Source organism: Drosophila santomea, chromosome 2R (assembly GCF_016746245.2).
Source record: "Drosophila santomea strain STO CAGO 1482 chromosome 2R, Prin_Dsan_1.1, whole genome shotgun sequence".
Taxonomy (NCBI): domain Eukaryota; kingdom Metazoa; phylum Arthropoda; class Insecta; order Diptera; family Drosophilidae; genus Drosophila; species Drosophila santomea.
The window spans coordinates 5,845,888-5,859,460 of NC_053017.2; the positions used below are offsets into that span (position 1 = coordinate 5,845,888).

General features: G+C 39.5%; 2 protein-coding genes across 2 annotated transcripts; one reads left to right on the plus strand and one right to left on the minus strand.

The window, feature by feature from the left end:
- The first annotated feature begins 5,771 nt into the window (after positions 1-5,771).
- On the plus strand, positions 5,772-8,130 carry LOC120446138. The gene is made up of 8 exons (XM_039626963.1): positions 5,772-6,495; positions 6,609-6,762; positions 6,823-7,026; positions 7,094-7,242; positions 7,296-7,426; positions 7,479-7,629; positions 7,684-7,797; positions 7,856-8,130. The coding sequence occupies exons 1-8, from the start codon at positions 6,262-6,264 to the stop codon at positions 8,012-8,014; spliced, it is 1,296 nt and encodes a 431-aa protein (XP_039482897.1). The 5' UTR covers positions 5,772-6,261; the 3' UTR covers positions 8,015-8,130.
- On the minus strand, positions 8,098-11,915 carry LOC120446137 (protein yellow). Its single transcript, XM_039626962.2, has 3 exons — positions 11,819-11,915; positions 10,294-10,574; positions 8,098-9,391 (listed from the first exon to the last, which is right to left on the minus strand). The coding sequence occupies exons 2-3, from the start codon at positions 10,556-10,558 to the stop codon at positions 8,295-8,297; spliced, it is 1,362 nt and encodes a 453-aa protein (XP_039482896.1). The 5' UTR covers positions 10,559-10,574; positions 11,819-11,915; the 3' UTR covers positions 8,098-8,294.
- Positions 11,916-13,573: the final 1,658 nt, after the last annotated feature.

The window sequence follows — 13,573 nt, forward strand, 5'->3', positions numbered from 1 at the left end:
CATATCATTTCTAGACGCACACATGTACATATATGCTATGGTGGGATCTTTATTTGTTTTTCTCGGTGATCATTTTTCGCTTTTTGTTCTGGTTTTGGTTTTTGGTCACCTCAATGCCAATCCGATCTGGCACTAATGTGGGTGGAAAACAGGGGGAAAGCAAGAGATCAGGAGGCGCTAGTTAGGTTTCCTTCTAATCTGCGATCACTTAACGATCAGTTGCAAAACAGCTGTTCTAGGGGATCGATCGTTTGCTATCAACGGCTCATACCATAAAGACCTTTAAACATCCATCTGGTCATGGTTCAGTTATGGAACGCAAAACCCCGATCCTTCGAGCTATTGATTGATGATCTAGAACAAGGATGTCGCCTTAGAAAACTCATGCCTGCCAAAAGTAAAGATGTGAACTTCAAAATAACATCGATGGGCCAGAACATGCGAGCATTCCCAAAGCAAAAAAAAAGCAAATAAAACACATAGTTGAAGAGATACTTTAGATATAGATAGATAGACAGAGAAATGCCACATCAAATCAATGTAGTCGGCGTCCTTCAGAGCAATGCGATGCGAAAATCTTTAGCTTTCAATGCTAAAGCCCAATACAGATGCGTTTGCAAATACGAGTGCATTATGAAATTCGTGTTGTAGCGATTTGTCGGGAATTTATCAAATCTATACCGCCGACAAAGAGAATTATGATAAATGCCAACAGAATTGAAATGCTCCTCCCTCTTACAACGATGTCAAATTCCGAGACAGAAATTATATGAAAAATGTATATACACCCACTGCCAGGTATTCTACAAATACTTTTCGTAATGAGTAGGTTCGTGTTGAATATTCAATATTTAACAATATTTAACATTATTGTGTAGCGGAAAGAGAATACGCAAAAAACATCTCATGAATTCGGACAAAAACAACTTTCAAACATTTTTTGAGGAATATTTATAGTTTGTATAAGTTTTCAGTTCTCATTTAAGTGTGAGTGATTTTTCCTTTATTTTCGGGGCATGGTTTGCTGTTCTCTAGTCTTTTCTCACATATAAAATTATAATACTTTTTGCTACGTTTCTGAAACAAAATCTGTGACATTGTCGACCAGAATTGTGGGCAAAAAGACGAAAACATAAATTAAGCATTTTAAAGAGTTCCCAGGAACAACAAACTACAATTTAGCACCTCACAATAAATTATTTCGGGATTTGTTGTACTTTTGCAAGCCAATGAGTAATATAATATTTTAATATTTAATAAAAAAGCATTTAGTAGCCATAATTTTTGTAATTATTCAGTTATTCTAGATGCTTCCCTTGCACCCCTAAAATATTTCGAAAGTAAAAAGCGAATCCCATATTCTGCTCCCAGTTTTTTGTTGAAAATCACAAAAACATTTTCGTTTTGAGTCATTGACGCAAAGCAATTTTTGCATTTTAGTGTCAAGATGCTGTCTTCTTCTTGTGTATTTTGGCACTGGTGGTCCCCCACATTTTTCAACAGGGTGGTGGAGGGTGTACATGAGGTGCTTGTCTACACGAGGCAGCAACAATTATTGCTTGCAATGGGCTATCTCAAAGATGCCGCATCTCTGCGATGTGCGAGGTCCTCCTCCGCACCTGCACCACCCAGGTCAGCACCACCCAAAGTCGCTGCCAAACAGAAGACACTTTGAATGGCGTTTCTTTCGGTGGGGTAAACTCGAGGGTTGGTTGTGACACAAACGCAGATCACTGGGAACTACATACGTTGCGTAGCCATAAAGTCGGTTAGTGGTTCATTTGCTTTACTTAAAGGCTCTTTCTCTTTTGCACAACCGATCATAAATCATCATCAGCGATGGCAGCTTTAGTACTTTCGACATACTACTGTATGTAGATAGTTATGGGTCAAGATCATTTTCAAAGCAGTCAAATCTAACAAAATTAAATATTTCGCTACAAATACTTGAATAATATTTCTTATAGTTCAGGCATTTCCTACACTTTTTTAAATTTAAGTTAATTCAAATTCGATTGGCAACTGGACCTGTCATGGTATAAAACCACCCTAACATTAAATAAATTGTATAAAAATAAACCTTACTTATTTATTCAATTACAAAACTTTATTTCTGTTACGCACTGTACCATACCATTTCAATGTTGTTGGCTTAGATGTGTCTGCATATGCAGCCTGGTTCAAATTCCTCCCGCCCAATCAGTTTCCCTTCATGATATCAGTAACCCTGCCCGAAATTTTTGTTGAATGGTATTCCCTAAAAATTCTGCACAACCAATTGGTTCACATATAATTAAAATATTTTAAAAACGCCAACCGTGACCAAAATACATGCATAGTCTATAGATAACTCTCGTCTAAATGCATTGGAACCCATCCAAATGGTCGACATAAAAATATCTATCGTCGGCCTGTTTCCTCGCCATCCCCACATCCCAGCCCCCAAGCCGTTATCCCTAATCCTCGAGCGCCAACCAAGAGACCGTCGGTCAACGTCGTGGACTCGCATCTCTGGCGCACCGATCCCCTGCCCATGCCCGCCACATCAAATTCGCGAGAGATCTCTCTTGGTTTCCCAAAAGACTTGGAGAGGTGGAGATGCAGTGAACAGCGGGAGGCACTTGCATACATACACACGTTGCCAGGTAGCACATGGCATGACAAATGAATGAATACTTCCTGCATTACGTGTGGGTTATGCAACAGAGGATCTGACCGTCCTACGGAATATCTGGTAATTGAACGTCTCGTAAATTTATTATCCAAGTGCTCGGGCAAATTGGCATTAGCACTTGCAACTGTCAATCCTTAAGATGCAGACTAGTATGCAATATGACTTAAGATGTCGATTTTCTGTCACTTCATTGTTCTTTGATCGATCACATACGCAAAAGAAAATGTTCACAAAATTCGACTTAAAAGATTTAAACTTTTTCCTTTTTTCAGAAATAATATTCTGTAAGACTATAAAACTTTAAAAACAACTTCGAAATTACGAAATGTAGTTGGGAATCGGGACAAAAAAAAATTGGATACGCGTTACTCAGCCAAAGTGGGAAATTATAAAAACTGGTTGATTGAAAAAATATTTTAATTAATTTATATATAAAAATTATAATTGTTTTACAAAGGTAATAAATAAGTACAGAAAATTAAAAATAAGTATTTATATCGAATGACCTTCCGCTACAAATGAAATTTAATTTAAACGTTTAAAATAATAATATTTCATTTAAAAATAGTAATAATCGATTTAAGCTTAAGCTGACGAAATTCTAATAAATATTTTAAAATTTTTTTTTAAATAATTGTCTTAAATAGCCCAAAGATACTGGGTCCGCAATAATCGACTTTTTGGCGCCAATTCGATTTTGTTTGAAAATATTTAGTTTTAAGAGGTGAGCAAATGAAAATATTTATATTTATTTAAGGGTGGGCAACGAAAAAAAAATGTTTAAAGGTCAAAAACCATTTTTAAAGGGTGTGCAAACGATTTTGTTTGAAAATATTTAGTTTTGAGGAATAAAACATGCTTAATTCCTTAAGGGCTTATATTTTCCATACTAAAAGTTTTTTCAAAAAGGGTGGGCAAACGAAGTTATTGCCATTAAAATAAAAAATAACTAATTGGTGGGCAAACGATTCCATCTTTCAAATTTAAAAAATTCGATTTTTGCGGACCGGCTTCTTTGAGCTGTCTTAAATGATGATACAGTTTGGGTGAAGCTATTTTCATCTGTGGCTCCTGCACAAAGCAATCGCAAAATGTTTGTTTTCCTAGTACACAACTTTGTTTAGATATTTATGCAATCTGAAAAATGGAAAACGTTTTCCAGCCCTCAGCTGGGTGTTGATGTGGACCCGTGTGGTCTAAAATGATTAATTGCCTTGGCTCAATTGAAAATCGCACACGCATAATGCAAAACCAATCCGCAGAAGATTTCCCTACTCAAATATGAACTCATAGTCTTATGTAGATGCCATCTATCGCTAATTAATTAGGCAATCCAATCGAATCATTTAGTATTAGTCATTGATGTGTGGAGCATTAAAAATTATTTCTGTAAGCATTTGTCACCCAATTAAACCGACTGCACCCAAGTACCCAAGCAGCCAACCAAGGAATCGACTATATACCATAGAACTCAAGTGCAGCGATGGGCAATAATCGAAGTCTATATAGCGTCGAGACTTTTATTAATGATGAGTGAAAATGGGAAATGAAAATATTTTCCATTTCGAGGGGGGCCATTTCCCCCCATCGGACGCCTCTGCGCGTAATGTGTGTATGCGGTCTGATTAATCATGTACAGACATATAGACAGCATGGAAATGAGTCAGTACCAGGCCGAATGTAAAAGTATTTTTCGATTTTGTTTTTAGAAATTTATGAGCGACAAGCAAAGTGTATTTTTAAAACATATTTCATACTCCACAGAAAATCGAAGGAGGGACATACATATGTATGTATGCATATGGGTCGTCTCGAGAGAGTATGAAAAGTTAGAAAGTTTTAGGGGCAGATGATATACGCTAGTGAAACGCAGGTAGAGTTCTTCATAGAATATATCGGGTGTAGGACCTCGTACTAGTTGTACAGATATATGTTGGACTCTCTATATACCTTGCCAGCATACCTACTGAATCTAAAAAACATTTCATATGCGTTTAATATAGCCGCCGCTGTGTTCTAAATTTAAAGCAAAAGCTATTTAGTTGCGAAGAAGTTCAACACAAGCGAACGTTCTCTACTCTGCAGTTCTCTATGTATACGAGAGTATCTAAGATTTAAAATTTTCTATGTAGATTCAGATACACGCTCGCACACAGGGACCGCGTCCTGGGCTCTAACTATACGGGTCCACGGGCGCAGAACGCATACGCCGTGTGGTACGCGGACCGAGAAGTCCGTCATGTCCCACAGATACGGCCGATACACAGAACTGATGCGATCTTTTCTGCATCTGTGTTTGTATTTGTATCTGATCTGTATCTGTATCTGTGCCCGATCAGTAAAGAAACACTCTTTTTTCTTGATTTTTTGGCGTGCTCGTCAGCACGTCCATGTCCACGTTGTGTTGGTGTTTTCATCTCATGAAATGTTTCAATTTGTCTATTTTTAGTAGCAAGTTTCTTTTTGTTTATTAGTTCTTCTTTTTTTTTGTGTTTTTTTTTTTTTTTTTTGTTTTACTTTCCCAGCATGTACATAACATTGTACATAGGGGCTTGGATAAATAGCAGTGGGTCGTATTGGGGCGATGTTTCTGCTGCTCTGATTTAACGTCACAACTGAGGAATGTCTTCTCCTCGATCTGGCTGGATCCACCAAGCATTGTTTGTTTTCGCCCGAAAGCTTCGGCTATATATCCCGATCTGTTTATATAGTTTCAAATATATGTATACGCCTTGCTAATGGCTAGGTGTTTGCATAGATTTAGATTTAGCTGTCTATAAGGTCAAGCTATGCCCGTGCGAGGTGCTTTGATGATAGGCTAAGGTATCGCAAATGAGTCTTTATGTAAGGGTTTTGCATGGAATAGGATTTGTTTTTTAGCTTGTGTGTAGGTATAATGAATATAATAAATGCAGTTGTCATAATCTTCGTTGTACTTCCTAAAAAATAAACTGCCAATAGCAATAACATCCTTAAATATAATTGAAATGGATCTGTATACGAAAATAAATTGTAATCGATTTAAAAGCATCTTCGCAATACCAATTGGTTGGTAAAGACAAATAGATTTTTATTTTTTCATTTTTATTTTAGTGGCCATTCAAAAGAAACCTGACTTAGTAAAGAGCATTAGGAAAACTTTATAATAGAGCCGTATAAGGAACACTACAATACTGCCTGTGCTCACGCAGCCATTGGACGAGGAGCAAACAGATATAAAACCATAAATTAGTTACCCAGCGGTGATTTAAGCTGCAACTACGGGTTCAGTAGATATGGGGCAGCTATCAGCACTAGGCGTAGACAATTATAAACAACATGTTTTGGTAATGTTACGCTTAGACCCGTGGTACTACGGAGTTTTGCAAACGATGAATACAGCACATGTCCCGCTGTATAGTCACCATCGATGGTTGGGCTGATGGCGCTTTATCGCCACCACGGCACGTAAATCAATATTAGGCTTATCTTGACCAACTGTGAGAATTCAAGCATGCTGCGGAGCCAAAGATATTGGCCCTCAGCCATGACAGAAACTCGAAACCCCATATCCATCGGGCTCACTCGAGTTTCACTTTCCGCTCGCCATGGGTTACTGGTCGGAGACTCGGGCCTGGCTCTTCCGTGATCCTGCCAAGCTCATCCGCTGCCTGGTCCTCTTCACCTGCTGCATTGTGGTCATTGTCCAGCTGTACGAGTGCTTCGCCAAGCTCTACAACCCACCCATCTCCACTCATTCCTACTACAACCTGAACGAAACCATCGAAATGCCAGCGGTCACCATATGTCGGGAACCGCCCTATAAGGAGGACGTGTTAACGGTTAGTGAATAAGAAAATTAAAAGATGTTGACCCATAGCACAGCTATTCATTTGTGGATTTTTCTGCAACTCCTCAATTTATAAAATTTTATCGATATACATATATTTTAAAGCGCCTTTCCGGTGGTGCTTGCCCTCATCCTAAATATGCAACCTGCTGGATGAAATATCCGTTTGGAGAAATATCACTGGATGAGTTCTTTGAAAACAGTACACATGATTTGGGGGATACTTTTGTGTTTTACGGACTAAACGAGGACAGAAACAGTAAGTCAAATTAATTTGGAGTATTTTAAGTGCATACCACAATGTACTTGTTGAACTTAGACGTGGTCATGAACAGCAGTCTACACTTCTACATGGGTCGCTGCTTCACCCTCAGACCCAAGGAATCTGCCAAAAGAGTATCAAAGGATGTAGGTTATTCCATAATGCTAGAACATTCCATGTTGACCACTTCCACCAGCGATGTGGACACAGGTGGTGTCGGGTGGCATGTCTTCATACACGATAAGAAAGAGAATTTCACAGGTAAGGAGATGAGATTAGCTTAAATAAAATCATAGATGAATACGCTTTAATTCATTTTTCTACCAAGAAATCAATATGAAGGGCTCTGGTCGAGTGGAGTATGTTTTTGTCAGTGTCAATGAGGAAATCGAGATCAAGCTTCAAACCCAATACTTCTCCAATGTGCAGACCAGAGAAGAGGCGTGTTCCGAAGATGAGGATTACAGTGACTTAAAGGTAGGTACAAAAACCAATAAGTTCCCATAAATAAGTATTAGCAACCATTTCAGTGTGGGGAACAATGCATCTGGCAGGATTTAGCAGATAATATGCAGTGTTCGGGGCCCTGGATGCATGAAATTGCCAGTGAACCCTGCAATGACTCAATTTCCATGAGGAAACTGATATCGGACTATAAAGAGTAAGACAGGAGCTTTGGTGTTGTCTTTTATGTTTGCCACTTTCTCTTTCAGTGTTTATGAAAATGAGGACGACTTTGACTGTGACTGTATTCAGCCCTGCCAATCGAGAATATACACAACCTTCATTCAAAACCGCAAGGCCTTCAACCAACCAGAGCCGCGAACCCAAATCTACATATACTATACAACCAAACTGATATCGGTAGGGCTATAACATGATGCATCGATCTTTCACTGAGCCTTTTAACATTTTCAGATGATTGAAGAGCGTCCCAGCTATGACACCACACAATTCATAGCCGATGTGGGTGGGTCCCTTGGATTTCTACTTGGCTTGTCTGTCCTGGGGTTGATTGGCATACTGGAACACGTAAGACGAAGACCCCATTAAAAATGGCAAAGTAATAAGGTATTTGGTATCCTTCCAGATGACTCTCTTTTTCTGTGGCGGATTCATTAAGAAGATGCAACAGAAGGAGCAGGCGAAGTTGGCGGCTAACTCCGAGGATGGTCAATCCCAAGCCAGCGATGATACCATCGATATAGCCATTGCTTATAAAAAGAAGGAAAAGCACCCCAAGTATTGAGTCAATAACCAAGCTGGCTTGGAATTACAATAGGTGGGAAGTACTTATAAAGAAAACTATTCAAATATACTTCTTACATTTAATCAACTTCACGTACAACGTTTAAGTTTTTTTAAGCCTACAACTTAACAGTTTACAATTGCGCTCAAATAAAATATTTTCTACGTCTAAGAAATCAGGGAAAATGCTTAAAAGAATTATTCCAAGTGATCCTGATCCAGAAAAAAACATTAAACATTCCTTTTAAGTGTACAAGATACTTATGTACAGATCCAGGGATCTAGATTCTAAAGCCCATCAGCAAACACAAGCCAACGACCATCAGGGAGCTCAGGTTCCTCAGGGAAGGAGCCGAATTGGCCCTCACCTTGATATTAGTATTAAGAATATCCCCCAGCTTGTTGATTACATCTGGTAGAGGGGAAGTTCTAATTTCACAGGCTGTGTTCTCAATGGCCTCCTTAACACTGGAAGTTAGAATACGGAAATTAATTGAGCCGGGGTAGAGCTCATCGTAGATGAAGACGGGTAGCTGATTGGAAAGAACCCACAGACGTTTCTGATCATCCACCTTAATGTCACTGGGGAACACCAAGGTCTCATTGTTCATGTAGATGCGGCTTTGGGAGCTGTGGCTAAAGTCTGTGGCAGTGCGCCAGCAGGCGACTTCGTTCAGATTGGGCAGGGCGTAGAAAAGGACCCCGGTATCCGGATCCAAGAACTCGGCGCCAGCCTGGGTGTTCGGTCCTCTGGAGCCCAGCACCTTGAATTCTCGATAAATCATAGGCGATGTGGCCAGGGTCTTGTTTCGCAGTATCGCAGTATCCACAGAGAATTCCGTAGTGGAGCAGAGTGGATGGAAGTACAGGGTGGAATAGCCCGTTTCCAGGGGCTTCGATAGAGCCAGTCCGTATAGACCATCATCCCATTGAAACTCAATGCCGTTGATGCTGAAGTTACCGGCCATGGGATCGGGGTGGAAGAAGTGATGCTGCACACGCCACGATTCCTGATCCTTCCATGAGTAAACCACCAAGCCGGGACTGCCCAAATCGGCTGCGTAGGCAAAGGTGTTCTCACAGTCAGAGTCCTCCACCGCCAGATTGGCCAACAAAGATCCCTGCTTCAACTGAGCGGCTGGCAAAACGTGTCGTCTCAACAAATCATCATTATGCAGATCGTAGACCAGCAGCTGGGCTGCTCCATAGATCTTGGTCTGCTCCAGGACTCCGGAGATCCTTGAGTCGAGTACCCACAGGCGTCCGCATCGATCGGCTCGCACGCGGAATGGGGATACCAATTCCGGCTCGGCTTCCTGGAGATTGTGGGCCTGCCAGCTGGGGAACGGCTTCAAGGCTGGACCCTTGCTGGACGTATCTGTATAAAATACATCAAATTAGAACGCACAATTAATTACAATGAATAAAGTTAAATATATAATAACTAAATAATTATCTAGAGTATGTATGTGTATGTTTGTTGATATATATATATAATATAAATTACATTTGAAGGTTTATTGATCTCTCTCGTCAACAGTCATTTTGCCTTGTATTTAAATTTGGCCATTTGCATTGCTAATTGTATTGCTGACAAAATGTTGGGGCATTTGTTGACTGTTGCTGAGTAATTCGCACTGATGCTTTTCATTGCACTTGGGTAAACTGATATACTTGCTAATAAGCGCTGATTGAGTTGTGTATATACATATGTATCAACTGCCCACTGGCCTTGTTGTGAGGCAGCAAAAGGTAAAGTAACTTTATTTGTACTCCCACTTACAAGAAATGGAAAAGCAGTAACTGAAAAAATAAATGCTTATTAACGTATTTTAATTCGTTCTGATATATATGCTAATAATAACAAAGGCTACATAATAACGACTTGACCCATATGTGCACTTGCTCTGACCTAATGTAAATGTTTATCGCAAAAGTGCACGGGACCCCAAATGAAGATGATGACACATATAACCAGTATGCACCGATTTGTGGCGTTCTGTTGTTGTCAGACAGCTAATAACGCCAGCGAGCGGAATTACTATGCTAATTGCCGCAAGTGCGAAAGGAAACGCAATTCTTGGGATGGTCAAGTTGATCAGAGGCGCCATCAGACGCGACCAAAACAATTGCTGAGCTGTGAGATTCGAGACACGAGACCCGAGATTTGAGATCTCAGGTCTTAGATCAGTTCTTGGCACACATAGTGCAATTGCATGGGGCAATTATATTCAAATTCATGTACTGCGGCAGCTGCAACAATGGAACTCAAGCGCTTACCATTAAGATCAAGGTAGGCCAACGAGGCCGGCACTCCGTCCCTCCATCTGGGCAGGGTGACGAATAGTCGGTGGCTGGCGACCTCCAGGCCAAAGGGTATCACATTGGCCGGCTTGAACTCGCCCCGCTCGATGGCCGACCATCTCTGGTCCGGACTGGCGTACTTGAAGTCCATTTCCCGCCACTCGTAGGCCACGCGAAGATTGTCGTTTGCCAGGGCAGAAACCGCCCACAGAAGCAGCAGGCCTAATCTGAATCGCAGCATGGCTCCAATTAATTCACTGCAAATACCAAAATCAATTAATAAGAGCTGCTCCACTCATTTAAGCTTCCGTTAAGCCGCAACGGCCTTGTCCAAGCCATAAACGCAACCAGATCAGACACTCAGAAAAAGCCAACTTGAGATTCATTTAATAGAATAGGCATTATTTACAAATGTTTTGAGTCATAGTATGAGTATTGTGTCTTTCACGCTTTTTCCTCTAGTTTTCCACCAGATTTGTTTTTTCTATAAAGTTCATAAATTCTGGAATTATGTCATTTGGACCAGCCTTCTTGGCCTTCTTATGCTCCGCATGACTCACACTTTATATCTCTTTGGTTCACTTCGGAATTTGAAAGTTGCCTTTGGTCGGCCAAAACTTTGTCTCAGTTACCAAACCACAAAGTTTAAAATTTGGTTAAAAGCGAGTCTTGAGGTGTATTATCTAACGAACAAGATCAGAACGTGGCCAAGGAAGTTGGTCGATGTTTTCTTTACTCTTTTTAAGGGGTTCGTTTTTTGACTTTGTATGTTGCTCAAGACATCTACTACTCGAGTGCTCTTCAAACCAAACCTTTCTCCAAAAGCAATTGTTTACAAGTTGTCTGCCACCTCACTGGTTCTTTATTTTTAGAGTATCATCCATTTTTTCTGCCTCGTTGTCCGAAACACTCGACCTCATCATCATCCTCAAGTTGAGCCTCGCGGTTCAACCATTAGCATTTCAAAGTGCGCACTCCGACTGGCCGCCAATCTCTTCGTTTGTTCCTCTAATAAATTGTATTTTTGTCGAACGATTTGTGCACATTTCGCATTTTTCAAGTTATTTACGTGAGTCAGATGTTAAAATATACTTTCGGTTTTTTTTTGTGGGCGTGTCTAAGGCTTATGTAATTACAAATGTTGTATCATTATTAATGGATTTTAATGGAATGGCGACGAGATTTTCCATCTATTCTTATTTTTATTGCTATAACTTAACGCGTTTTTTGTTTGCTTTGTTTCTGATACATATTTATTGTTTTTTTTTTTTACAATTGGGAATGAATGGCTTAAAATCACAAAAGGGGCGACTATCGAAAACACACTTTTTGGTCAGCTTGAGTTGTGCAAGCCTTGTCACTTGGCTAACTCTGAGTTTGTGTCTTGAATCTTTTGTTTGGCCCTGGTTTCGCTTTAATGATCATCGAGCTTATATGTTTATATGATTTACTTGACAAATCTTTAACAAATGTCAACAGTTCGGGTCGGCACTTAACACACCTTTTCGTGATCAACAAAACAGCAGCACACAACCGCCAGCGTCAAGACTCGAAACGAAACTAAAAGTCAAGTGAGCCGCCAGTCAAGACAACTTATTGGAGACCGGTCTGCGCTCAAAGCGGCTTTCTTGGAATTCGACTGAACTTGAATTAGTCAGCCGTTAAGACGGTTTAGCACTTTGTGTATGAATTAAAGTAGTTTTTGGCACGCTCCCTGGGCTATCCCACAAATATTATGTATAACTCCCACACCATGGACTTACTAATCCACCCATTAAAATATCCAGCTGTGGCCCCGCGACTGACAAGCCCCTGAAACAACTCCCACGCTGTTCGTAGCCATCACAGTAGGCCTACTGTGTTTTCATGATTGGCCCATAAATATGGAATGATATTAGACAAGCCCATGTCCGAGTCATTCTGTATTTAAATCAATATGTGAAATTAAATTGTAATCAAATTGTTGGTTTATCATCATGGAAAGTTTCCGACTTCCGATTGCCTCACTGACAGAATAATGAGTGCCTTGGCTCAAATGGGGATATTCGAATGAGTCATCAAATTTGTGGGAATTCCATGGAAGATGTGAAGTTACCCTTTTAATATATGAATAATAATAGCTTACAGTTCCAGACTTATTATTCCGTTTTAATCTGAAACCAAATCATTTAAGAAAACGCATGATATTCACTTTTAAATGTTTTATTAAAATGTCAATAAATTAATTTCAAAAGAATAGAGAACAATCCAAACATTAAACTAGAAATAGTACTTTTATGCAATATATGTTTTCCTAATAGTATTGTTTGCTTTTTATATAGTTTAAAAGAATTTAAACAATTGCTTATATAACTTGCTGTTGTATACTATCTTTCTTTGTGGTTTGGTAAAAACATTTTACGTACAAGAATGCTATATTTTTTTTTTTATTCCTTGCTTTTGCATCTTTTCATTTACATGACAACATTAAAAATGATTTAGCATAGGCAAATTTTTTGGTTTTTGATTTTATGCATTTGCTCTAAATATAGTATAGGCATTAGCTAAGTATTTGTGTGATTATTTGTGGAACGAACAGAAATGGATAAGGAAAATTTGATTAGTTATTTCCGTAAGCTTTAGTTAAAAGTAAATGCAACAAAAATGTTTAAAGCTTATGAGAAATATAAACACGGGTAACATTTATATTTAATCAAAGATTAATTAATAAAAAAAAACTTTGGTCGAAAGCTTCGAAGATCTTTGGCAAAAGAAATTCTATCGTTTAGTAATTTGAAATTTATTCGATCTTGAAATACTTTCCCAAACAAAGTAATTGCAACTATCAAAGCATTATTGATTAATTTCATATTGACAAATGAGTAAATCAACACTGAACAAAATGTGTAACCAAACGTTCTAGTAAATCTCTTTCAGATCCATCTTTGCACGGATGCTTTGAGATGTGGTGTGGTCGATGTGGTTGGTGATTCTGCCGCCGGATTGTGTGGATCGAACTAGACGCGTAGTATGCGAATGCGGCTCGTCTGATTCAGAAGCTATAGTAGTGGTGTTATGCGTGTGAATATAACGATTGAGTGGTTGGTTGGTTGCAAGACAAGGACCGAAAAGTCCAACAGCTAGTTCCATAACTGTGATGTGCCCTCGCCTCAGAGTTACAATATACAGGACCAGTACCAGGACCAGGACCGTATATCTCCTGACCAAGCTACGGCACATCGCCTGCGTCCGATTCGAACTTGTACTTTGTGGTCGG

Bases quoted from the DNA above. Each gene is read 5' to 3' on its own strand.
- LOC120446138 (XM_039626963.1), top strand. From the start codon at position 6,262: ATGGGTTACTGGTCGGAGACTCGGGCCTGGCTCTTCCGTGATCCTGCC. The intron at 6,496-6,608 runs GTTAGTGAATAA...TATATTTTAAAG, and splicing joins ATAAGGAGGACGTGTTAACG to CGCCTTTCCGGTGGTGCTTG. The intron at 7,027-7,093 runs GTAAGGAGATGA...TTTTCTACCAAG, and splicing joins TAAGAAAGAGAATTTCACAG to AAATCAATATGAAGGGCTCT.
- LOC120446137 (XM_039626962.2), bottom strand. From the start codon at position 10,558: ATGCTGCGATTCAGATTAGGCCTGCTGCTTCTGTGGGCGGTTTCTGCC. The intron at 9,392-10,293 runs GTAAGCGCTTGA...TATTTTATACAG, and splicing joins GGCCTACCTTGATCTTAATG to ATACGTCCAGCAAGGGTCCA.